General features: G+C 40.0%; 2 protein-coding genes across 4 annotated transcripts; one reads left to right on the top strand and one right to left on the bottom strand.

The window, feature by feature from the left end:
* Positions 1-2,760: 2,760 nt before the first annotated feature.
* LOC102010649 (zinc finger protein 134) lies at positions 2,761-7,907 on the bottom strand. Of its 3 annotated transcripts, XM_013509874.1 has the most exons (4): positions 7,680-7,907; positions 6,921-7,061; positions 5,103-5,201; positions 2,761-4,508 (listed from the first exon to the last, which is right to left on the bottom strand). In XM_013509874.1, the coding sequence occupies exons 3-4, from the start codon at positions 5,140-5,142 to the stop codon at positions 3,277-3,279; spliced, it is 1,272 nt and encodes a 423-aa protein (XP_013365328.1). In that variant the 5' UTR covers positions 5,143-5,201; positions 6,921-7,061; positions 7,680-7,907; the 3' UTR covers positions 2,761-3,276. The 3 variants fall into 3 exon arrangements, with proteins under 3 accessions (XP_013365328.1, XP_005414423.1, XP_013365329.1); XM_005414366.2 differs by lacking the exon at positions 6,921-7,061; XM_013509875.1 differs by lacking the exons at positions 6,921-7,061; positions 7,680-7,907 and adding an exon at positions 7,570-7,656.
* Positions 7,908-22,206: 14,299 nt separating this feature from the next.
* LOC102025195 (vomeronasal type-1 receptor 4-like) lies at positions 22,207-23,118 on the top strand. Its single transcript, XM_005414411.1, has one exon. The coding sequence runs from the start codon at positions 22,207-22,209 to the stop codon at positions 23,116-23,118; it is 912 nt and encodes a 303-aa protein (XP_005414468.1).
* The last annotated feature ends 466 nt before the right edge of the window (positions 23,119-23,584 follow it).

Raw genomic sequence — 23,584 nt, 5'->3', positions numbered from 1 at the left:
TTCTTTTGGTTGGTGCATTGAGACCATTTACACTGATGGTTATAACTGATATGTACTGGCTTATCTTTGTCATGCTATTTTCCTGCTGTTCAATCCTCCTTTTGCCCTCTGTTTAATTGCTTGCTCTGCTTGGTGGTTCCTTTGTGTTGTTGTTCTTGAAGTTGTGGTCTGTTTTATCTCCTTCTAGAATATCTTTTAGTACTCTTTGTAGGATTGGTTTGGCACTCATGAATTTCTTCAGTTGTTCTTTATCATGAAAATATTTTTTTCTCCATTACATTTGAAGGATAATTTCACAGGGTACACCAATCTGGGTTGGAAGTTGTTTTCTTTCAGTACCTGAAATACTTCACTCCAAGCTCTTCCTGCCTTGATGGTTTGTGTTGAGAAGTCTGCCATGATTCTGATAGGCTTTCCTTTATAGGTGAGCTGTTTCTTTTCTCTAACAGCTTTTAACATTCTGATCTTTTGCTGAGTTTCTTGGATCTTGATCACTCTGTGTCTGGGTGTAGATTTATTTTGGTTATGATTAACTGGAGTTCTATGTACTTCACTTATCTGTATGTCTGATTCTTTTTCCATGCCTGGGAAATTTTCTGCTATTATTTCTGCAAATAGTCTTTTTATATCATTTGTATACACCTTTTTCACTGATACCTGTTAACCTGACACTGTTTTACTTTGCATGGTCTTGCAGTTGTTGAATTGTTATTTCCTGGTTCCTTGTTGTTTTTAAGAGATCCCTCCTTTCACATTCATTAGTGGCAATGCTCTCTTCAAGTTTTGAAAATCTGTCTTCAGCTTTGTTCAGTTGGTTTTGCCAGCTTTCAGTGGAATTTTTAATTATCTGGATATCTGTTTGAATCTGTTTTGTACCTTCCAATTCTTTTCTATATTGTTCACTCAAGGTTTCCATGAGTTGTCTATGCTGTTCTATTTTCCTATCAATTCATCTTTGGATATGCTGAACAATTCTTTCATTATTGTTGTTATTTCTTTTTTTACCTGAGACATTATTTCTGATCTGATGTCTTCTATGGCCTGATGGAGTTGTTTCTTTACTTCAGTTGCTATCATTTCAGAAATTTCAGGTGTATGACTTCCAGGTTCTTCTGTGTTGAGGTCTCCTGGACTTGTTTTGGGTGGTGTGGAGGTCTGGGATTGCATTTTGCTCCTTCATTTTGTTATTTTTCAAGATCCAGAGGATTCCTAGAGTGCAGCCTCCCTATTTCAATTGTGTGTGAGTGGCAGGGCTAGTGTCTGAAGATCCCCAGTGCTCAGGGCAGCTCCTGTGTTGGTGAGTGGTGTCAAGGTGGGGTCCCAGATGCTCCTGAAACTTTCTTGCATTTAGTTGGCTCAATGGCGTCTGTTGGAGAGGCAGGGGAGGCTCACTGGAGTTCCTTAAGCTGTCTGGGGTTCGGCCCTGCTTCCTCAAGAGTAGGGGAAATGCGGGTTATGGTTACCGAGGCTTCGATATTGCCTAGGACAGAGCCTGCTTCCCTCACTGGCAGGGGAACAGTGAGAGCGGACACCCCAAGGCCGCTGACTCTGTCCAGGTTTCAGCTGGGCTCCCAGGAGGGTGCGGGTTGTTCTGGGAGTGACCACTGAGGCCGCAGAAGTTGTCCAGGTCTCCACGTGCCTCACACACTAGTGGGGGAGGCCTGGGAGCAGCTCACTAAAGATGTCCAGGGTTCAGCCCAGCACCTGAAGACATGATACAGGTGCAGTAAGTGGCCACCGAGGCCCCAGAGAGAGCCCGGGGCTCTGCCTGCCTCGCACGCTGGTCAGGGAGGCCAGTGCAATGTAACTTTAAGGGTGATGACTTTAAGGGTATAGCTTTAAGGTTGATTTCCATCACTATGGTGATGTTCTCCAGATGTATACATAAAGACATCAAATTGTAATATACTGTATGTTGATTATACCTCAACAAACATATACAAATTATGCTATTTAAAAATTTGGATTGCCAACTGGCACCATGTGGGCAAAGCTGATGATAGGATACCAACATAGTGGCTCCAGCGTCTTAAAATACCTTGGGAAAATAACATCTTTGTCAACTGCAAGAAATGTGCAAGCAACAAAGCTCATTTCCCTATAGTCACCAGCCACTCTCACTGCTCACCAAGCTATATCCTTGCACCATGTAATGTTTTAGACCTATAATGTGCCCCCCTCAAAGGGCCCTGGGAATCCTGAGAATTTCTATACACCAGATCACACAGCTAGTGACTGGAATATTTGGCGATGTTTTTACAATGGGCACTTTCCGCTATAGTTAACTGCAGCCTCCCTTAATTGCAATTATTTATACCTTTAAAAAATTGTATTTTTGTTTAGTGATATTTCAAGTATTTCTATCACTGACCTGAACATCACACTTTGGCTTTGGAGAAAGAGGTCCTGAAAAAAGCTTCCTCCCAAAATTGCTGGTGTATATGGTACATATGCTGTAAAGATGCTAAATGCACATGGCTCACTTTTGCCAAATTCTGTGGTCTGTCACAATGGTAGTACACTCTCTCAAGGTGATGTATGGGCCCTCAAACTGTGAAGTCAGACTCATAAAGATCAAAATTTTGACCTAAGATGTTTCTGTCAACAATGGAATTTAACATCAAAAGTGGACTGAGACCATTTCACCAACCCTTTTGAGATACACAAAGTTCCAAAAAGGCCATTCAACTTTTCTGTTTGGAAGTCCAATTCTGTATTCATTCCATTCCAGATTGTTGGAGAGAAATGCAAGATCAAAGGTGGTTTAAATTATAATGCCTTTATTCCAAACCAGAGCAACATAAGACAAATACTTTCCTGGCCAGGTGACTCGGAGGCAGGCAATATCCATTACAAATTTCAGGCATAGTGGCACATGTAAGAAATCCCACCTATTATGGATTTAAAGCCAAGGATCAAACAAGCCAACAAGTTCAAGCCCTGCCTAGGGAAAAAAGCAAGACTGTCTCAAACAATTCCCTGTAAGCTACCAGAACATAGCTCAAGCCCTCTAAGATACCATTCAGGAGACCTCAAGTGTCTCACAATTCACTACAGAATGGACAAAGTGTGCAAATTCCTGCCTTTCCTGGGATAGTTTAGTAAGCTGGAGAAGTTGAGAGGGGTTCAGCTATAGGTATTAACAGTGACTAATTCTGGAAAGGAACTTGAGCAGGTCAGAATGTGCAAAATAGTGTTTGAAGTGCCCCATATACTTGGTATTCATATTTTCAAGGTCAATTCTAACTGAAGAATCCTATTGTATTGAAAGCTCCCCTAATGTCTTCCCGCAGCATGAATTTTCTGGTGCCGAATGAGGTGAGAGCTTAAGCTGTAGGCTTTGCCACATTCACTGCACTCATATGGCCTTTCTCCAGTGTGAACCTTCTGGTGCCGAACAAGGTGGGAGGTTCTGATGAAGTCTTTCCCACATTTGCTGCACACAAAAGGCCTTTCACCGGTGTGAACCCTCTGGTGTGCAATAAAGTCAGAGCTTCGACTAAAGAATTTTCCACAATCGGTGCACTTAAAAGGCTTTGACTCTGTGTGAATTCTCTGATGCTTAATGAGGGTATATTTGTGGCCAAAGGATTTCCCACAATCACTGCAATCATAAGGATTTTCTCCAGTGTGTATACTCTCATGTTGAGCAAGTGTGGATTTGTGTCTGAAGACTTTCCCACAATCATTACATTTATAAGGCCTTGCTCCATTGTGAACTCTCTGGTGTACAATTAAATTGGAGTGATGGCTAAAGTATTTCCCACATTCACCACACTTATAAGGCATTTCTCCAGTGTGGATCCGTTTGTGTTGAGTAAGGTTGTCTTTTCGACTAAAGGTCTTTCCACATTCACTGCACTCATAAGGCTTTTCTCCAGTATGTATCCTCTGGTGTTGGACAAGTGTAGCTTTGCGGCTGAAGGCTTTCCCACATTCACTGCACTCATAAGGCTTCTCTCCACTATGGATTTTCTGGTGCTGGGCAAGTGTATCTTTGCGGCTAAAAGCTTTCCCACATTCACTGCACTTGTAATGCATTTGCCCAACATGAAAGGCCTCTCTACTCTCAGTGCTCCTGGCTGTCTTCTTCTTCCTATGGGTGACTTTTTTCTGCTTACCACCCAAACTTTTCTGTTCCACTTGACATGTAAAAGGCTTCTCTGACAAGTGAGGTTCTTCACAAACTATCCAGTTCTTTACCAATGAAGCTTTGCCTTCATCTCTTTGTGAAGGTCTCTCTACAATATAATGCTTTAGATTTGGGTGAAAGTTTGCACTAAACCAGAATTGTCTACCACAGGCTTCACATGTGTAAGTTTTAGGTCTGTGGTATGTTTCTTGGTGTTCATCCAAGTGCAAAATATCTTTCAAGATTGGGCTACATATGTCACAAGAGTGAGCCACCTGGGTAGACAAACCTGCCTTAGAAGTACTAAAAGGTAACACTGCTATAGAAACACTCTCTTCAGCAGGTGATTCTTCATCTTTCACTGCATACCAACAACCTAAAGAGATAAAAAGACTGTTAATACATTATAATTTTAGTGGGAGGGGGCAACATATGTGTCTAATATTCTCAGGATTCTATGTCCATGTGGTTGTTGGGAGGACAAGGCAACAATCATGATCAAAGTCTGATGTATAGTACTAGGATTAAAGGTAACAGATGTGGAAGGCTTTTTGAGGGACAAAAACATAAGGATGGGTGTAGTACATAGAAAAAAAAAGTAGGCAGAGTCTTCAACCTAATGCAAATAACTTTTAGCAGGGCCTAGGCTGGTTGTTGGTGACAGGTGAAGGCTATGCAAAAATGCATATCCAGGCCAAGAAATAGCTACTTGAAAATGACTGATGTTCAAGGACTATACACGTACATCTGGTAATACAGGGTTAGTCCAATACTGGAGTATCACAAAGGAAACAGTAGAAAAGGTTTCAAGTAAATGGCTGGACAGGGAAGCCCTGCATTGGAAATAGGTGGCCAGATTAGGGAAGAAAAGATAGAAATAAAGTAGAGCTTACAGCCTTGGCATCAAACAGTATTGAGCAAAAGGAATGGTCCTGGTACTATCTGAATACATTCCTTCACTCTCACTCACCAGGGCCTGTCCAAGCCCCTCCTGCTGTGGTTAGAGTCATGCCCTCTCAGTCAGGCACCCAGGGTTCTCCCTTACAATAATTCAGCAACCACAAAGGATCTGGAAGATACAAGTCATTGGAAAGATACAAAGATAGGATGGGTAAGTGAGAAAGCATTAGCCCAGAGTAACCAACCCATGTAAGACCCCCAAAAGAAGAAATATTGTAAAATCATGGATTGTAAGTAACTTGTTCTGTGAGTGTTCCACAAGATGAGCAAACACTGCCAATACATTTTAACTTGATGAACAAGTGACGTCTTGCAATGAGTATGTGATACCAAATGTCTCATGACCACAACTGAACCAATGGTTCTTCTCCTTTAACCCTTGATGTGGAATTGAGGGTGACCACATCACAACCGAAAAAGGTTATGGAAGGAGAAAAAAGACAGAGGAATTCCTCACTCCAAATGAGATTAGCAAGATATGTAAATGTGGGAAACAATGCACAATTTTATAGAAAAGCACCACCTGAATAAGGGTGACAAGTCAGTTCAACAAAAATGCAATGTAACATTTCCATGAAATCCTCAAAAGAAGGCAAAAGCAAGTGTCACTGGATAGGATCCTTATTAAAAGTGCACAAAAAGAAAAATATTCCATTAGTAATAATGCAAGTTGTCCTACACAATAACCCTCCTCTCTGTTGTCTCCTTCACAGCAGCTACAAATGTTTTCAAAAGCAAATACAGGATCATTTATTTTTCTTTATATTTTGTATTTTAATATTTTGTATTAGATTACAGTACAGTGGTATCCTGGTTCATAAACTCGATCCATCCCACAATTCTGGTCATAAACCAAGCTGGATGAGAACCAAATCAAATTCAATGATTAGATTAAATGCTGACATTAAGGGAAAATTTGATTTGATTCTCACCCTGTTCAGTTTGTGATCAGAATCAAGAAGAATTGAGTTCATAAACCAAGGCACACTGTATTGTTATCCTTTTTATGTGAATATTTTTGGGCTATGGAATAAATCACCCGAGTTTCCATTATTTCTTATGGGGAAATTGGCTTTGATATACAAGTGCTTTGGATTATAAGCATGAGTACAGGACAAATTATGCTCATAAACCAAGGTTTTAGTACACAATAAAATGAAGGCGATCTTAAAGGAACAGCCCAGGGGCCACAATGAACTTAAGAACTGAAATTCACGACAGGTGGACCAAGGAAATGTTAATTAGAGAAAGGTGGCAGAATCTTAAGCTGAAGGGGTCATTACTGTGGACAGCCATCTGAAGAGGGCAAGCAGGATGTCAACCTTTGAGTTAACCTTGAGATCCCCAGCTCCCAAGCCTTTCCTAGCAAGGTTTCTAGGAAGGAGTTAGGGAACACAGAGAGTGAGGAGACAACACATAACAGCTGAGCCTTGGCATCCAAAGTCCTATGTGAGGGAGTCAGCAAAAAATAGCAATGCCTATGTTCCAATTGCGAAAAGACTAACCGCTGGGAAAAAAAGGAACAGCTGAGCCCAGCCCAGAAATCTGGGGAAAGTGGGGCCTTAGTCAGGGAGACTACTAAATGTGAGGCACAAAAAGTACTGAATTATGATACTAGTCCCTGAGTCTCAACAAGCAGCTTCCACTTCCTCCAGAAAAAGTACACAAAGTCACTGTCAAAGATCTTGGGTCCCCAAAGTCATCAAAATGGCCTTGGGTGAAATGGTAAACTGTCCTTGGCTTCAACCCTTCTCTCACCTCAAGAGAGCACAAAAAATAACATATTTAATGACTCTTCCAGTAAATCTCTAGATCTGATGCCTCTCACCTGTGAGACCTCCAGCACAACTTCCTCCCCAGAACTCCAGATCTGAGTTTCCAGTTGCCTACGTGCTGCTTCCACTGAGAGACACCTTAATTTCTCAGCCTCTTGAAAGATAGTCCTTGCTCTCACTAACCCATTTTCATTCTTTTAGATGTCCAGGAAGAGAAAAAACAGACAGTTGAACAGCATCTCACTCCCTATGTTCACAAGCACATCTAAATCAGCAGAAAGCCTCGTTGGTTCCACCTTCAAAATTCTATGCGGAATCTACTAATTTCTCCACCTCCAAATTCTCCATCTACTGCTGTGGTTGAGTCACCACAGCCCTCTGGTCAGGTTCAGTGAGCCTCCTCCTATGTCTCCCTGCCTCCATCCCCACCGTCGCACCTCACCGGTCCGTTTTCCCGAGTGAACACGGGAACGCTTAAATCTTTTACGAGGGGTCACTCCTCCGCCCTGCAGAATCTCTATGGCTCCCAAAGCCCTAGCAATGAAGGTGCTCCACTCGCCCCCTGGGTGCAGGGACCCCCAACAAGCACCATGCTAGGCGCAGACTGGCACCGGAGATTCGCGGTCCTGAGCCCGGGCTCCTGTGGGTCCCCTTACTGTCACACCACCCCAGGGCCAGGACACAGGTGTCTGGAACACCGACCTCCCGCCCGGGAGCCTGTCTCGGAGCTAGACCTGGGCTGCGCTCACTCCTGCTCAGGGATTCAGGGCCAAAGACCGCGAAGGGTGAAGGTCCGAGAAGGCCGCACCCACCTGCACTAGGCCCATTCCAAGGCCTGGGGCGGGGCTAGACCTGCATGCAGAGGCGGAGACTCCTCCGAGCTGCCACCACCAGCCTCTTTTCAGCGGGGACACCGTCTCCACTCGCTCTTTCCTGCACCTGTCAAGTTTGGAGCGACCCAACTGTCTGGTCCGACACCCCGATGGTTCCGCCCCAGGGCCAACAAGATGTCCGCGAAGAGGAAGGTTCCGGAAGTCCCGCCCTCACACCGAACGGTGCAAGGCCTTCTGGGTAACGTAGTTCTCACGGGCAAGCGTCCTCAGCGACGCGCAGGCGCCCCTGCCTGCAGGCGAAGGCCATAATACTAATACTCAGTATTGTTCCAATATGCTCATGCCTGTAGTCACCTTTGGGAGCCAGACCAACGGACACACTTAACTGGCGAAGGCTGGGAGTCAAATTAGATCCCGCTCCTTTCAGATGTCTCACCTAATTCCCTTCCTGGGCCCAGATACCCTAACATTTCCAAGAAGCTGAACACGGGCTTTTTCCCTTTGGGCTGTACTGGGTCTGGACAGCTCCTTTGTAGGGAGTACAGAGGTGAGGAAGAAGTTTACTACTTCTTCGGGCAGCTGTCTGCAGATTTATAAAACAACAACTAAACATTATTTCAGCTTCCATAACGTTCATCATATTCCAAGACACCAAAAAGATTTCATCACCTGGTCCCAGATGATACAAATTTTTTTGTTTGTTTGTTTTCCGGTACCGGAAATTGAACTCACGACCTTGCAATTGCCAGGCAGGCACTGTGCCGCTGAGCTGAATCCCCAGCCCCTCAGATAATACAAATTTAAATGGAGTCATTCAGACATAAAATATGTATAGTCTGAAGTGGAAACTAATAAGCATCTTATTATTCTTCACGTGGCTGAAATGTTAAAGAGTTAGTTTGCAAGTTGCAGTGTTTTTCAGTCAGAAACAAGAGATGTTAGACATGCCCCTAATGGGAAGATCTGCGAGTCATTGGGCTGCCTCTTAGCAAGTGGACAAGAGTGGAGCTCTGCCTGTGTCACTAGCTAGCTCCGTCACAGGAACTAGTTCTAAAGTGCAGATAAAATTTCACTTTTAGTGCATCTCAAAGGACTCACTAATCATCTATTTTTTTTTTTCAGAAGTTGCAGGAATCTCTGGACAGGCTGAAGTTTAGTTATTGCACAGGAACCAAAATGTACTTAGAAATGTGTTATATCTCACCACACCTATATGTGGAGATTATAGTATGGATATGCACTATAATGAGTGTATAATGAAGTTTAGGATCACCTTTTGGTCAGATGTGTTTCTATCTTTACTTGTACTGGTCTCACCTACTTTGTCTGTGCATTCCACTTTTGTATTTTAAGGAATACAGGGGCTTGCCTGCAGAAATGGCAGACTGATTAACTTTACCACTCTTATGGCCAAAATTTGCACTGCTCACTTGTTTGTTCTCACACTGCTACTTTGAAGAATTGCTTGATGATTCCTTGTCTTACCTCTAGTTCCAGAAAGACACAATGATTGTGTCCTACACAGAGACAGCAAACAAATAAAAAATAAACAATATTTTTCTGTTTAATACATCTTTCTTCATATCTTAAGATATATTCAGCTTCCTTCAGCAATATGACATCTCACGTGGAAAGCAGCTTAATACTTGCTATTTCCCTAGGGGATGGTGGATGTAATATTAGTAGTCAGAGCATGTGTGCAAAGGGAACATCAGGATCTCAAGATTAAGAGCACATCTAGACTCCAAGATATAGTAGGCATCCAACAAAATATGTGACCCAACAGCCTGTCTGGAAAGTAAAGGTAATTTCTACTGTTATGGAAGGGACAGTGCCTTTAAGGAATTCCATAGCTCAGGGGGAAAAGTATAATGTTTAAATTTATTAATAATGCTTAACTAGTTATTTAAATGAGGTGACAAAAATGTAGCTCGGGAAACATAACTGAAGGTTAAAAAATTTAAGACTAGAGATACATGAGAAGATACTGAAGTCTGAGATGAACTAGAATTCAGCTGAGTATGTGACTTTGCTGAAACCATGGTAATTCTGAAGTTATCATTTAAAAAGTAAGATTCTTTTTATTGATTTACATATTAAATAATATCAAATTGGAGGGAGAGTGAAAGTGATCATTTAGAGTTGCCAGAGAGTAAACATTTGGTCAGACTTTCTCTCCCTGAACAGAGAGTCTGAAATTGTATATGTATTCATTAAGCATATAAATTATATAGAATTGTAGTTCTTAAGATAACAGGTATGGCAAATATTTAGTAACAATGTGAAAATCAGGATCTGAAAACTAATTTAACAAAATGAGAATATGTATAAATATACAATTTATACAACATGAAATTCACAAAAGAATTTTGAAAAAAAACAGGTTACTGACATATGCCTGTAATCCCAGCTATTTGGGAAATAGAGGCAGAATAATTACAAGTTTGAGGCCAACCTGGGCAGCATAGAGAGAGCCTGTCTTAATTATAATTATAATGATTTGGGGTTGTAGCACAGTGACAGAACACTTGCATGCCATGCACATAGCTCTGGATTCTAACCCCAGTACCATAAAAATATTTAAAAATTGTAACTTGAGCCCACAGAAGTTCTAGGCATCCTTGTGAATAGTGGTACAGTATGCCTTTTAAAAACTATATTTATTCACAGACAAATAAAGTTCCAGTCCATTTCATTGATCCCAATGTTTAGAGATACAATTATGAACTGTAGGTACATCTGACTTTCAGGTACAGTAAGAAGAAAATCTCCATCCTATAACTCTAATGGATGTGAAATAGCAAACAAATGAAGATGTCAAATGTCCAAAAGCTAAGTAAGTGGTAACTTTGAAATTGCAGTGAATCCAGAGCAGGAACTAAGGTTCAGAATACCTCAGAGCACTCTTACATCTGTTTACATTTCAAGGTCACATTTAGACTTCCACCCATATATAATTTCTAGTGATTCCTGCTCTATAAATTTTAAAACTATTTATCACTTTAATTTAATAAGACTTCTACTTGTCTACATGAGAAATAAAATTTATCATGATCAGTGGGTAGGACCTTTTCCACATTCTACAAAGAGAATGCATTACACCAATTTCAAATTATGTCCTCATTTTATTGTAGTCATCCAATAACCATTTACATAAGTTTTGGGAAAAACAGTTATTGTTTTCTGTGCATTTATCATTAAGGTTGGCTTTTCCATGACTTCTCTGATCCTCTCTGCCTCTTATTTATGTTGTGCTGAGAGTTCCTTGTATATTACAGAAATGACCTCTTCATCCTTCTGCCATAATACCTCATGGTCTGGTTAACTTTGTAGTTGTTTTATTTTCCCATTTATATTTTGTATTATTTATTACTTAAGCATTCAACACTTTTCTGTTTCTGGGACAAAATGAATGACATAAGCAACTTAGAAGAAGTTTTAGAGGCTTCATTTCATGGTTGTGCTCTCCAAGTCAGAAAAAAGCTGTTCGCCTAATGGCAGACAGAAAGCAGGGAGAAAACAAGAGAACTAGAGAAAGAGGAATTTATATGCTTAATGAATACATGTACAATTTCAGGAATACACCTTTCCACATCATACCCACAGTGACCCAGCTCCTCCAACAGGGCTGTTCCTCCTAACATCACACTCAGCTATGATTCTGTTAATGGATTTATTCACAGAAAAGCTTACCATGCCCGTGATCCAATCCCTTTCCAAAATCACCACCTCTAAATGCAGGAGCATTTGGAGAAATAATTTTGACCTAAAACAGCAAATACTGTACATTTTTTCACACGGTTGATTTTTAGGTAGTCAAAAGAGACACAAGAGTTAAAAGCAACGTATAACCTTAGATTGGGTCCTGGACTGTTTTATTATCTCTTGCCTTAAGAGACACTAGTGAATCACCAGACATTGTGGCATATGCCTGTAATCTCAGTACTGTGCAAGGCTGAAGACTGAAAGTTGGAACCTCATCTAGCCAACTTAGTGAGACCCTGACTCAAAATAAAAAATAAAAATAAATTGTCTGGGGATTTAGCTCCCTGCAAAGATCCGCAGTTTGATCCCCAATACCACACAAAAGGGGGAAAAGAAAAGAAAGAAGCAAAAGGGGAAGGAATGTGGACAGCTGCAGGCTCTTCTTTGAAAATAACCAAAGTTAAGAAAGTCAAGTGGTTTAGAAGCCTATGTAGATTAGGTAGGGAGACACAAACCATGTGAGTACTTGAAATGTCAAGGTCAGAGGCAAACCAGTTAATCTAGTATTTCTCAAGTTCCATAGAATACTGTTTGATTAAAATATATTTGTTCCACCTGGGGTTTTAGTACGCTCCATGATATTTGTGTTGGATATGCCCCTATCACCACATCTTTAAGGATGGTGAAATATTTTTGCTTTATCAGTACTCTGCAGCCATTTGACTTTTGTTTTATCAAGAGCAAACATGTGACAAGGAATGGGTGAGGTGTGCAGGCTAGAAGGATATGAAGTAGCTTCTCTCTGAGGGAAATTGACAAGGGGGGACATACAGGTGTGGCACAGCAGTCAGGTGTAACCACTGTCCACACACGACTGCAAGCAAAAGACAAGTTCACACTCAGCCCAATGTCACCCCTTCTCACCTCTTACTCGCAAGAGACATGCACCCACAGTGAGAATTCCTGATCTCAACAAAATGAGTGCTGGGAAGTCATGAAAGAAGACACCTCAAGCCTCCTTGTCTGAGGCTTTTGTCTCCTTTTCTAAAAACTTTCTATAAATTTCCACAAGAAATGTCTTTCTATTCTATACATAGCATATTTCTATGCACAGATATCTGCCCAAAATTTCATCTTTAACTTTATTTAAATCTTCAACAGTTGAGGCAAGATACTCTGAGTACACTTTCCCAGCCACAGTATCTATGAGCTGATGGCAACTCCTCCCTCAGGTTTCAAAGAAAAAGACTTTGTCTTTATGCAGCTTTCTTGAATTTGTCACATTGTTGCTAGTAAAAAGTTCCTACACCTATACCTTACACTTAAAATTCACTATGGGTTGTGCATTCCCATTGCAATGTTGTACTATGCACAAATGAGCATTAACTGTGGGAGAATCCATTTCTGAATGTTACTCATGTGTATACCTCAAACTCTCTGCTGTGAGCAGAATTAAGGTTGGTTGACTCCCAAGACTTTCACCCAGCTCAAATAAGGCAGCTACATGGAGTATGGTAGAGGCAAGTCCTAAAAGAAAGGCAGATCAGATGAGTGTTTTTCACTGCTCCAGGAGAACCTTCTTGACTAAGCCCACAGGAAGAAATGACTAATGTGATTAGTCATTTGAAAAGTCCTCAGGATTGTGTCTTGTAAGAACATCACCATGGTCCCCACAAGCAGTGCCCAGGTCAGTGTAAGGGATTCCAAACACATTCAGCCACCTGAAATATCAGTCAGAGGGAAGAGGTAGAACCTAGGTAACAGGTAAATAATGGATGTGGACAAAGTCTCCTGGGTGGGAGGAGGCTTCACGTGCTGTGGCTTTGGGGAGGAAGAAGAAGCAGCAGAGAACCCAGCACTGGCCTCAGCACTTTCTTCAGGAGAATCAGTGCAGCAGAAGACTTCATGGCCCAGATGTGAGATGGTTATTGCTAAGAAAGAGGCAGACTATCAGGACTGAACATACAGTCAATGATTATGTAGAATACTCACAGGACTTAGCACACTGTTATACTCATGGTCATACTTTCTTCCAGAGAAAGGACTCAAAGCAAAATGAAATAAGGGAAGGGGTACCTACAATTAAGGTCAGAGTCTCAGATTTTTAAAATTCTTATCCAGTGGAGGCACAGAGACTGAATTTAATTCTTCCGGCAATGAGTTGTAACCATATATGCAAAACACTCTCTACCTAGGAAGCTCCCTAGTGACACAGTATCTAGAGTGTGAACCGTAGGCTGATGAACTACAAAAACTTTCCTATGATTTATCAAAAATCTAATGGCCTAGAAGCAAAGTAGGTCTTGTACATAAAATATAACGTGTGCAAAAGCAGTTGATAACAGTCAAATAACCTTATTACAGCATATAAAAACCATTCCAAGCACCTTGCAGGAGCCAGGCTGAACCCTGGACAGCTTTGGGAACCTCAGTGAGCAGCCCCTGTCCCTCCCCAACTGGCCTGGGAGCTTAGCTGAGCTCTAGACAGCTTAGGGGGCCACAGTGACCCACCCCCTGCATGTTGTGGAGATGGGCTGAGGCCTGAACAGCTTTGGGAGCCAAACTGAGTCCCAGACAGCTTCAGGGGCCTCGGTGACCACACCCTGGCCCCCCACCATCACAGGAGCTGTGCTGAACCTCAGGCAGCTTCAGAAGCCTCACTGACCATGCCCCATTCCCCCTGCACCTCGTGGAAGCCAGGCTGAGCCCCAGAAAGCTTCAGGAAACTCATAGGGGAACAAAGCTGATCCCTGGACAGTTTCAGGAATCCTGGTGAGCTGCTCCCGCCCCTGCCCCACCAGTGTGGAAGCCAACTGAGCCCCACAAAGCTTCAGGAGCATTGGTGACCACATTCCACCCCTATACACCTTCATGGGAGCTGTGCTGAGCATCAGGGACCTGCAGGTCCTTGCTTCACCACTCCCACACCATCACAGGAATGAAGCTGAACTCCAGGGCACCTCTGGATCTTCAAAAATGACAAAATGAAGGAGCAAAATGCAATCTCACACCTCCACCTCATGTAGAACAAGACCAGGAGACACTGACACAAACAAGCTTGGAAGTCATACACTTGAAATTTTGGAAATAATACCAACTGAAGTAAAGAAACAATTCCATTGCCCATATAGACATCAGATCAGAAATAATCTCTCAGGCATAAAAGTAAATGACAACTATAAGGAAAGAATTGCTCAGCACATCTAAAAAAGACATAGATAGGAAAATAGAAAAGCACAGAGAAATGATGGAAACCTTGAATGAACATTATAGGAAAGAATTAGAATGTATGAAACAGATTCAAACAGGTATCCAGGAAATTCAAAATTCCATCGAAAGCTGGGTGGCAAAATTGCTTGAATGAAGCTGCAGATAAAATTTCAGATGTTGAAGACAGCATTGCAGCTAACAAGCATGAAAGAAAGGATCACTTAAAAATAACAAGGAACCAGGAAACAACAATTCAACAGGAGATAAAACCTACAGGAACGTGTGGGATGCAGTGAAAGCAGTCATCAGAGGGAAATTTATAGCGGTGAACTCCCACCTCAAAAAAACAGAACAAGCACAAATAAACAATCTTATGCTGCACCTCAAGTTCCTAGAAAAAGAATAGCAAGTCAAACCAAGAGCCCAAAGAAGGCAGGAAATTATAAAGCTCAGAGCAGAAATTAACGCAATGGACACTAAAAAAACAATACAAAGAATTAATGAATCAAAGAGTTGGTTCTTTGAAAGAGTGACTAAAATAAACTCTTAGCCAACCTTATCAAAAAAGAAGGAAAGGACAAACTGAAATACATGCAATAAGGAATGAAATGGGTGAAATCACTACAGATCCTGAAGAAATTCAGAAGATCATCAATACCTAGTTTGAAAATCTTTATTCTCATAGGATGGAAAACACAGAAGAAATGGACAGATTTCTAGATACATATGAATTACCAAAGCTGAAGGAAGAAAATATAAAAATCCTGAATAATTCAATATCAGCCAGTGAAATTGAGAATGTAATTAAAAACTTGACAATGAAGAAGAGCCCGTGTCCTGATGTATTCACAGCTGAATTCTACAAGCAATTGAGGGATGATTTAACATCAATTCTTCTCAAACTATTTAATAAAATTGAAAGGGAAGGAATTCTCCCCAACTCATTCTTGGAGGCAAGTATTATTCTGATACCAAAACCAGAGAAAGAAATAGAACTACAGACCAATCTCCCTAATGAATATAGATGCAAAAATTCTCAATAAAATACTAGCAAACAGAATACAACAAGTCATCAAGAAGATTATACACCACAAACAAGTGGGATTCATACAAGGAATACAGGGATGGTTCAATATAAGCAAATCAATCAGTGTAATACACCATGTCAATAGAGCCAAGGACAAAAATCACATGATCATCTCCATCTTCAACAAAGTCCAACACTCATTCATGTTGAAAACCCTACAGAAGATAGGAATAGATGGCCTTTACCTCAAGCTGATCAAAGCCATCTATGGTAAACCAACAGCTAACATCATACTAAATGGTCAAAAATTGAAAGCTTTCACTTTAAAATCAAGAACAAGACAAGGATGTCCACTGTCACCACTCCTATTCAATATAGTTCTGGAAATATTGGCTAGAGCAATTAGACAAGAGAGAGAAATAAAAGGAATAAGGATAGGAAAAGAAGAAGTGAAAATGTCATTATTCACAGATGACAAGATACTGTACATAGAAGACCCCAAAAACTTCACCAAAACTCTGATGGGTTTAATAACCAAATTCAGTAGAGTAGCTGGATATAAAGTGAACACTCAAAAGTCAATAGCGTTCCTGTACACAAGTAAAAACACACTGAGAGAGAAATTAGGGAAACCACACCTTTCACAATAGCATCTAAAAAGATGAAATACTTAGGAATCAATCTAACAAGACAAGTAAAAGATCTATACAGTGAAAATTATAGTACTCTGAAAAAAGAGATTGAAGAGGATATCAGAAAATGGTAAGATATTCTTTGCTCATGGATGGAAAGAACCAACATTGTGAAAATGGCCATACTCCCAAAATTGTTGTACAGATTCAATGCAATCCCAATTAAAATACCATAGTATACCTCACAGATCTAGAGAAAACAATGCTGAAGTTCATCTGGAACCAGAAGAGGCCTAGAATAGCAAAAGCAATCTTGGAAAACAAACGAAAGGCAGGAGGCATCACAATGTCTGACTTAAAATTATATTTACAAAGCTATTGTGATAAAATCAGCATGGTACTGGCACAAAAACAGACCTGAAGATCAACGGGACAGATTAGAAGATACAGATACAACTACAAACACACTCAGTCACCTTATCTTCGACAAAGGGGCCAGACATGTTTTATGGAAAGAAGATAGCCTCTTTAATCAATGGTGCTGGAAGAACTGGCTTTCCACATGCCAAAGACTAAAACTAGACCCATGTCTTTCACCATGCACTCTATTAAAGTCAAAATGGATCAAAGATCTAAATATTAAAACAGAAACACTAAATTTATTGGAAGAGAAAGTAGGTAAAAATGTCTTGACCACATTTGGGTAGGCAGAGAGTTCATGAACAAAAACCAAGCTGCATGGGAAATACTTCAAAAAATTTACAACTGGGATCTCTTCTTATTGAGAAGTTTTTGCACATCTAAAGAAATCACCAATAAAGTAAAAAGAAAACCCACGAATTGGGAAAAAATTTTAGCCAACTGCCCCTCAGACAAAGGACTTCAATCTAGGACATATAAAGAATTTTTTAAAATTAGGCCTCCCAAATTCAAAGACCCAATCCAAAATGGGCATCTGAGATGAATATACACTTCTCTAATGAAGGGATACTAATGGTGAATAAATACATGAAAAAATGTTCAACGTCATTAGTCATTCAAGAAATGCAAATTAAAACAACACTGAGAGTCCATCTCACCCCAGAAAGAATGGCTATCATCAAGAAATCAACCAATAACAAATGCTGGAGAGGCTGTGGGGAGAAAGGAACCCTACTTCACTGCTGGTGGGAGTGTAGATTGGTGAAACCACTGTGGAAATCAATTTGGAGATTCCTCACAAAACTAGAATTGGAAGTCCTATTTAACCCAGCTATTCCCCTTCTGGGTTTTTTCCCAGAAGATTTAAAGACATCATACCACAGTGATATATGTGCACCCATGTTTATAGCAGCGCCATTTGTTAGAGCTAAATCTTGGAAACAACCCAGATGCCCATCCACTGAGGAATGGATAAAAAAGTTGTGGTATTTTTCTACAATGGAGTATTACTCAGCTATTTAAAAAGATAAACTCGAGGCTTTCATAGGTAAATGGATGCAACTAGAGACCATACTCATAAGTGAAATAAAACAGACCCACATGTGTAAACATTGTATTGTCTCCCTAATATAAGAACCTAAAAGAGTCAATAAAACCCAAAATGTACAATAGATATTGTGAAAGTGAAAGAAATTGCTCAAAGGAAGGAACAACTGATGAGGGAAAGGAGAAAAAGAAAGAAGCAAGGGAAAAATGTCTGTGGGTAGCTGTGATAACTGTACTGCTGATTCTAATTGTGTATTGAAAGGAACAGTTAATGCTTAAATTTTTTGACCCATTTTGCATGCTTATATCTGGTAATCTGAACAAGTAATTTGAAGACAACAATGTGCAATATAACAACAATTAGTGAATTCCTACCGTCTTGCCTAGTGAAGCTCTGTATCAATTCTTTTTATTATTCTTTATTCTCTTTAATGGTTTAATCAATATTGGATTCTTACATCTGATAATCTGAACAACTTCACTGAAGATAAAAATATGTAATATAACAACCACTGTTAAGCCCTAAACACAAACTCCTGGTGAAAACTAGTGTCTAATGTGACAAAGAGCCCTTTCAAAGAAGGACAGTCTGCAGGGCACTGTGTACATTCTTTCTTACCCACTCACCCACACAGAACATTTCAGCTCATGAGTAAATATCCTTTTCTTTATATCAGTGAGCCTTTGTAACAAAATTTCTGAGATTTTTAAAATGAATCAAACAGATGTTAGTCTTAAAACAATAACAATTACAGAATTAAATATTAAAATATATAGAAAAAGAAATATAATGAAGCAAGTAAAAAGGCAAGGTGTTTAGGATGGTTTCTGAGAGACTGTGGATCTCGAATTGAATTTGGGATCCATGTGTGTTTTCAGCACTTTCTGCGTAACATGACTAGATATTGCATTATTTCATTTACTGAACAGCATTTCCCAAACAATTTGCATCTATGAAGAGGTGTCCTTCTTCTCTGGGTCATCAAATTCTTCATTTCTTTACTTATTATTTTTTATTCATTGTTGCCCACTTCTTATGAATGTCAAATACTTGCAAGAAGGTAATTGTATCAAATAGATTTTCATGTCTTTCCATGCGTAAATATGATGAAGCAGCCATGTGCCTTCCATCCATCCGATATTCTTCACTTTGTAGGTAGCTGCCCATTGCCGTAGGGCTTCTACCTACAATTCCTCAGAGGATCAGTACCAGGACCAGCTAAAGCTCATGCTCACTAACTGCAATGGCACCATCCAACACTTTCAAAACTATGCTCCCTAAAATATCTTCATTCTTTTAGACAGTTTCTTGGTTTTAGAATTTATACCACATTTCCCCATTTTTCTTTTCCCCTCTACATACCAACAGCTCATCTTCAGGTTTTCTGGAAGATCCCGTTTTGCTGCCCATATTATGTGAAAGGATATTTCCCTGGGATGTAAAGAATCATAAGTTTTAAAATGTAGGAAAAACCTCCTCATGTAAGCTCATAATTCACTTCGACTTATTCCCTTCATTTTCAGTTTCATGATTTGCTGTTTTCTTCTCCTCTCCCACGTGAGGCAGGGACCATCACATTCTATGCATGAAAGAAAAGTTTCTCTCACCATTACTTCTCACTTCTCCTTGAGAGAGCATTGTTAATTACCAGTAATTATCTCTAGTAATTAAGAAGCAAAAGTTTTTCAGAGACATTCTCAATTCCCTGAGCAGGCACTGTTCTTTCTGCACCAATTGACTGGATAATCACAGCTCTGGAGGGAAGTGAGCTTAGACAACTCCAAATTATCTCTTAGGACTTTGCTGGATCCACATCATTCATCCTCCACGTCAACCTTTGTCTACCCTCCTGTCAAAAGTCAACATATAATTGACTATATATTTGGCTGGGCCATACAGGTTCATGAGAAAACACCGGTATATGTGGACGACATGATGAAAGTGATTCTTCTGTACTAACGTGGTACTGGCACACTGACGTGAACTCCACACCAAGAGGAGGGATATTTCTAAGCCATAAGTGAGAATTATGAAGTGAGGTTTCAGGTAAGAAATCACATTCCACTGTGATTCCTCCTATTTTCATTGATGAAATATTAAAGGATATCACTTGGTAGTGAGAGATATGGAAAGGAGACCTGAAATATAAGTGGCTTTAAAAAATCCTGTAGTTACAGTTGCAGGAATGATTGGGGCCATGCATTGCTAAGTCCAGCATGTGATCATGTAGCCACTGTGCATTAGAATGAATATTGTAGGAGTGGGAACATTTATCACTCTAACAGTGATCATCAGATGTGATTAAGGGACAAAGATGGGTTCTCCATGGACATGTTTAGTCTAAGTAGTATCACTCCTTCTTGGAGCCAGAGACGCAGTCTTCAAGGGACAGATGATTTCCTGGGAGCAGTTTGCAGGAAACAAAATCTTGGTGTCTTTAGCAGGCTTATGATTCCAGTATGTCCTGTAATGAGAGTCTCTGTCTTATTGAATGTTTTCTAGTCCATTCCTCTAGTCTATTTATTAAAATTTTGCCCCTTCATTTTCAAAATTCATAGGTCTCCATGATTTCCAGGAGACATTTTCAGGCTGTTTGGTGAAAAGTTGAATTTTGGGTATGTGTGTGCATGTGTATTTGTGTGTCTGTATGTTTGCACATACTGCTAAACTCTACAGTAGACAAAAGGTAAAGATGTAAAGGTGCTGATATAAATTACAGTCAGTGAAAAAGGCTGTAGGAAAATTAAAGGCTACAAAGACACAACATAAAATTTTGTAAAGCAGGAGGTGTCTCAACTGACACACAGTGCGCTATTTTCAGTTAATACTTCAAAAATTGAGACCTTAACCGCCCCCATTGAAATTTCCCCTGTAAGAGTTCATAATTTGTCAACCAAATTGCCACATATATGGGTAACTTCTAACACTGGTTTGTTTAGCACATCCACAGTTAACTTTGATATGACTCTGAATAATCTGAAAAACATGTTTATTTCAACATTTCCATTGTCATTAGCTCTGTCCAGAGATCAAAGCGTTCCCACCTTTCACTAGTGGAACATCTCCAAAATATCTTTCCCACAATTGGACATGGGTATGTTGTGAACTCTGCTTTAGAGGACTCTGAATTTTGTCAGTAGACTATGGATCTTGCATTAACATCAAATTTAAACATATACATCTTATAGAATATTTGATAAATGGTATCATATAACCCTTCTTGTTGACATTTAATTATTCCATAAATAATGTCTTATTCCCCAGTTTGAATTTACTGATCTTTTATAGCATCTAAATGTAGCAATTTAGAAATGTCCAGAGAGCCCATGAAACTATAAATGATATTAAACTGTCCTCGTGTAATGCCGGAGGTCTTTTCAAAAATGGTTCTATTACGGTGTCAGGTGTTCTATCCAGAAACAACATTTATAGATTTTATCATTGTTCCAGCAATGTATATTTCTTTTTATTACTAAATGCCCTCATTATAGATATTTAAGAGTGTTTTATTATAACTATTTTGAATACTTTTTATGTTATTCAATGCTAAGGTATACAACAGCTATCATTGTCATATATGATGTTGACTGTCATTAATTCTACTAAATGTAAAATGAAGGCAATTAAATAATCTATAAAATATCTTTTAATATTTTTGCTTTAAGGTATTTTCTGTTTTACTTTCTATGTGATAATAGCTTTGACTAGGTTTAGGATTTTAAATAACTGCTGTGATATCTTTGTATATCTGCTCCAAAGGAAATAAGACTGAGTCTTCAAATTCACCATCTTCATATGGAATGACATTTACATTAAATACTAAAATTTACTCATGAAAATTATTGCTACTTTTTAATTATACAATAAGTAATCCACAAAGTAATTCAGATTCAAACCTTCATACAAATGGGACACTGGCTAACAGAATATGTACTTAGTCATCTAAGGAATATTTGACCAAAAGACTGGATAAGTATATTTTAACAGAGATAGAATAAATAATAGCATGTTATATAAGGATAACAAACACAGCTAAAGCATTAAAAACTCAAAGTAACAACAAAAATACAAACTATTCTAATTGAATCTTGAAAGAAGAACAAGGAATAAATTTTTGGAGAAGTCATGTGGGAGTGGGAAAAAATACTAGTAAACATGGAATATAAAATTGCTTTGAGGGCCAGGTGTGGTGGCGCACGCCTGTGATCCCAGCGCTTGGGAGGCTGAGGCAGGAGGATTGTTACCAGTTTGAGACCAGCCTGGACTACAAAGTGAACTCAAGGCCAGCCTGAACTGCATAGCGAGACCCTGTCTCAAAAAGACCAAAACACACACACACACACACACACACACACACACACACACACACACACACAATGCATAAAATTGCTTTGAGGAAATACACCTGGGCCATTCCCCTCAAGATTTGTTGACTTTGAATGAAATTATTGGCCTCATAACTCAATGTCACCCAACAGCCTGACAATCAGAATCATCTTTGTTGCTCAGACAGGAGTTGGAATCCTGGGAAATATTTTGCTCCTTTATCATTACGTCTTCATTTCCTACCCTGGACGAAAGCTAAAACAGGTGGATTTTATTCTCAAAAACTTAATTTTGGCCAACTGTTTGGTTCTTCTCTCCAGAGGAATTCCTCACACAATAATAGTCTTGGGGCTGCAATATTCTATGGGTGATATTGGGTGCAAACTGGTCTTCTATCTTCACAGGGTGGCCCGAGGTGTGACTCTTGGTACTACTTGTATCTTGAGTGGCTGCCAGGCCATCACAATCAGCCCTAGCCATCACCAGTGGGTGAAACTCAAGGCCAAAGTGCCCAAGTACATGAGATTTTCTGTTACCTTATGCTGGATCCTTCACATGCTGGCAAACAGTGTTTTTCCTATATTTATCACAGGTGCGAAGGAAAGCAGCAACCACACACATTACAGAGACCTTGGGTCTTGTTCCAGCACAAGTAGCGAGAGAGTGGCATCCTTATTGCACTCTGTGATATTGTCTTCCATTGATGTGTTGTCTTTGGGGTTTATGTTGTGGGTCAGTGTTTTCATGATGCTCATCTTGTATAGACATAAGCAGAACGTCCTACACATTCATAGCAAGAACCTCTCTTCCAAATTCTCTGCTGAGACCAGAGCCACCCAGACCATTTTGGTACTACTAATCACATTTTTCTCTACATACACCCTGTCTTCGTTCTTCACCTTTTACATGTCTTACTTTGATAGACCCCGTCGGTGGCTGGTAGACACCAGTGCACTGTTAGCTGCCAGCTTCTCCTGTGTCAGCCCATTTGTGCTCATCAGCAGGGACCCACATTTCTCTTTGCTCTGTTTTGCATGCTGCCCAAAATAAACGCCATTATCTTAGTTACTTTTCTTGTTGCTGAGACAAAATACCCAACACACAAAATTAAAATAGGAAAGATATGTTTAGCTTACAGTTTATAGAGGTTTTGGTTCGTAGTTGGTTGGTCCAAAGCAGGGTGACATGGCAGAAGTACATTACATATGAGAAACAGTCCATGGCAAAGCTGGGCAAGCAGAAGGCAGCAAGCAGCATGCAACAAGAGAAAAGCAACTAGCAGTGACCCTCTTTCTGTTTTTATATTTTATCCAGGCTACCTACCCTTAGGGCAGGCAGCACTCACACCCATGATGGGGCAGCCTTTATCTTAACATCACACAGTAACTGAATACCAGCATCGCACCCTTGAACCCAGCAGCACATACTCTGCATCAAGCCGCCTCTGAAAAGTCCCACCTTAGGCTTTTGGAGAGACACCCAGATATGTCATAATAGTCATTGTGTACGTTTCTGA

This window comes from Chinchilla lanigera, unplaced genomic scaffold, assembly GCF_000276665.1.
Source record: "Chinchilla lanigera isolate Chin_1 unplaced genomic scaffold, ChiLan1.0 scaffold00183, whole genome shotgun sequence".
Lineage (NCBI taxonomy): Eukaryota > Metazoa > Chordata > Mammalia > Rodentia > Chinchillidae > Chinchilla > Chinchilla lanigera.
Note: the sequence above shows the minus strand (reverse complement) of the source record. Positions and strands in the feature narration are given on the sequence as shown.

What these genes read in the sequence shown, in the direction of transcription:
- LOC102010649 (XM_013509874.1), bottom strand. Translation starts at nt 5,142, where the DNA reads ATGACTCTAACCACAGCAGGAGGGGCTTGGACAGGCCCTG. An exon ending in AGGGGCTTGGACAGGCCCTG is followed by an intron (nt 4,509 to 5,102) that starts GTGAGTGAGAGT and finishes TTATCTCTTTAG; the next exon opens with GTTGTTGGTATGCAGTGAAA.
- LOC102025195 (XM_005414411.1), top strand. Translation starts at nt 22,207, where the DNA reads ATGTCACCCAACAGCCTGACAATCAGAATCATCTTTGTTGCTCAGACA.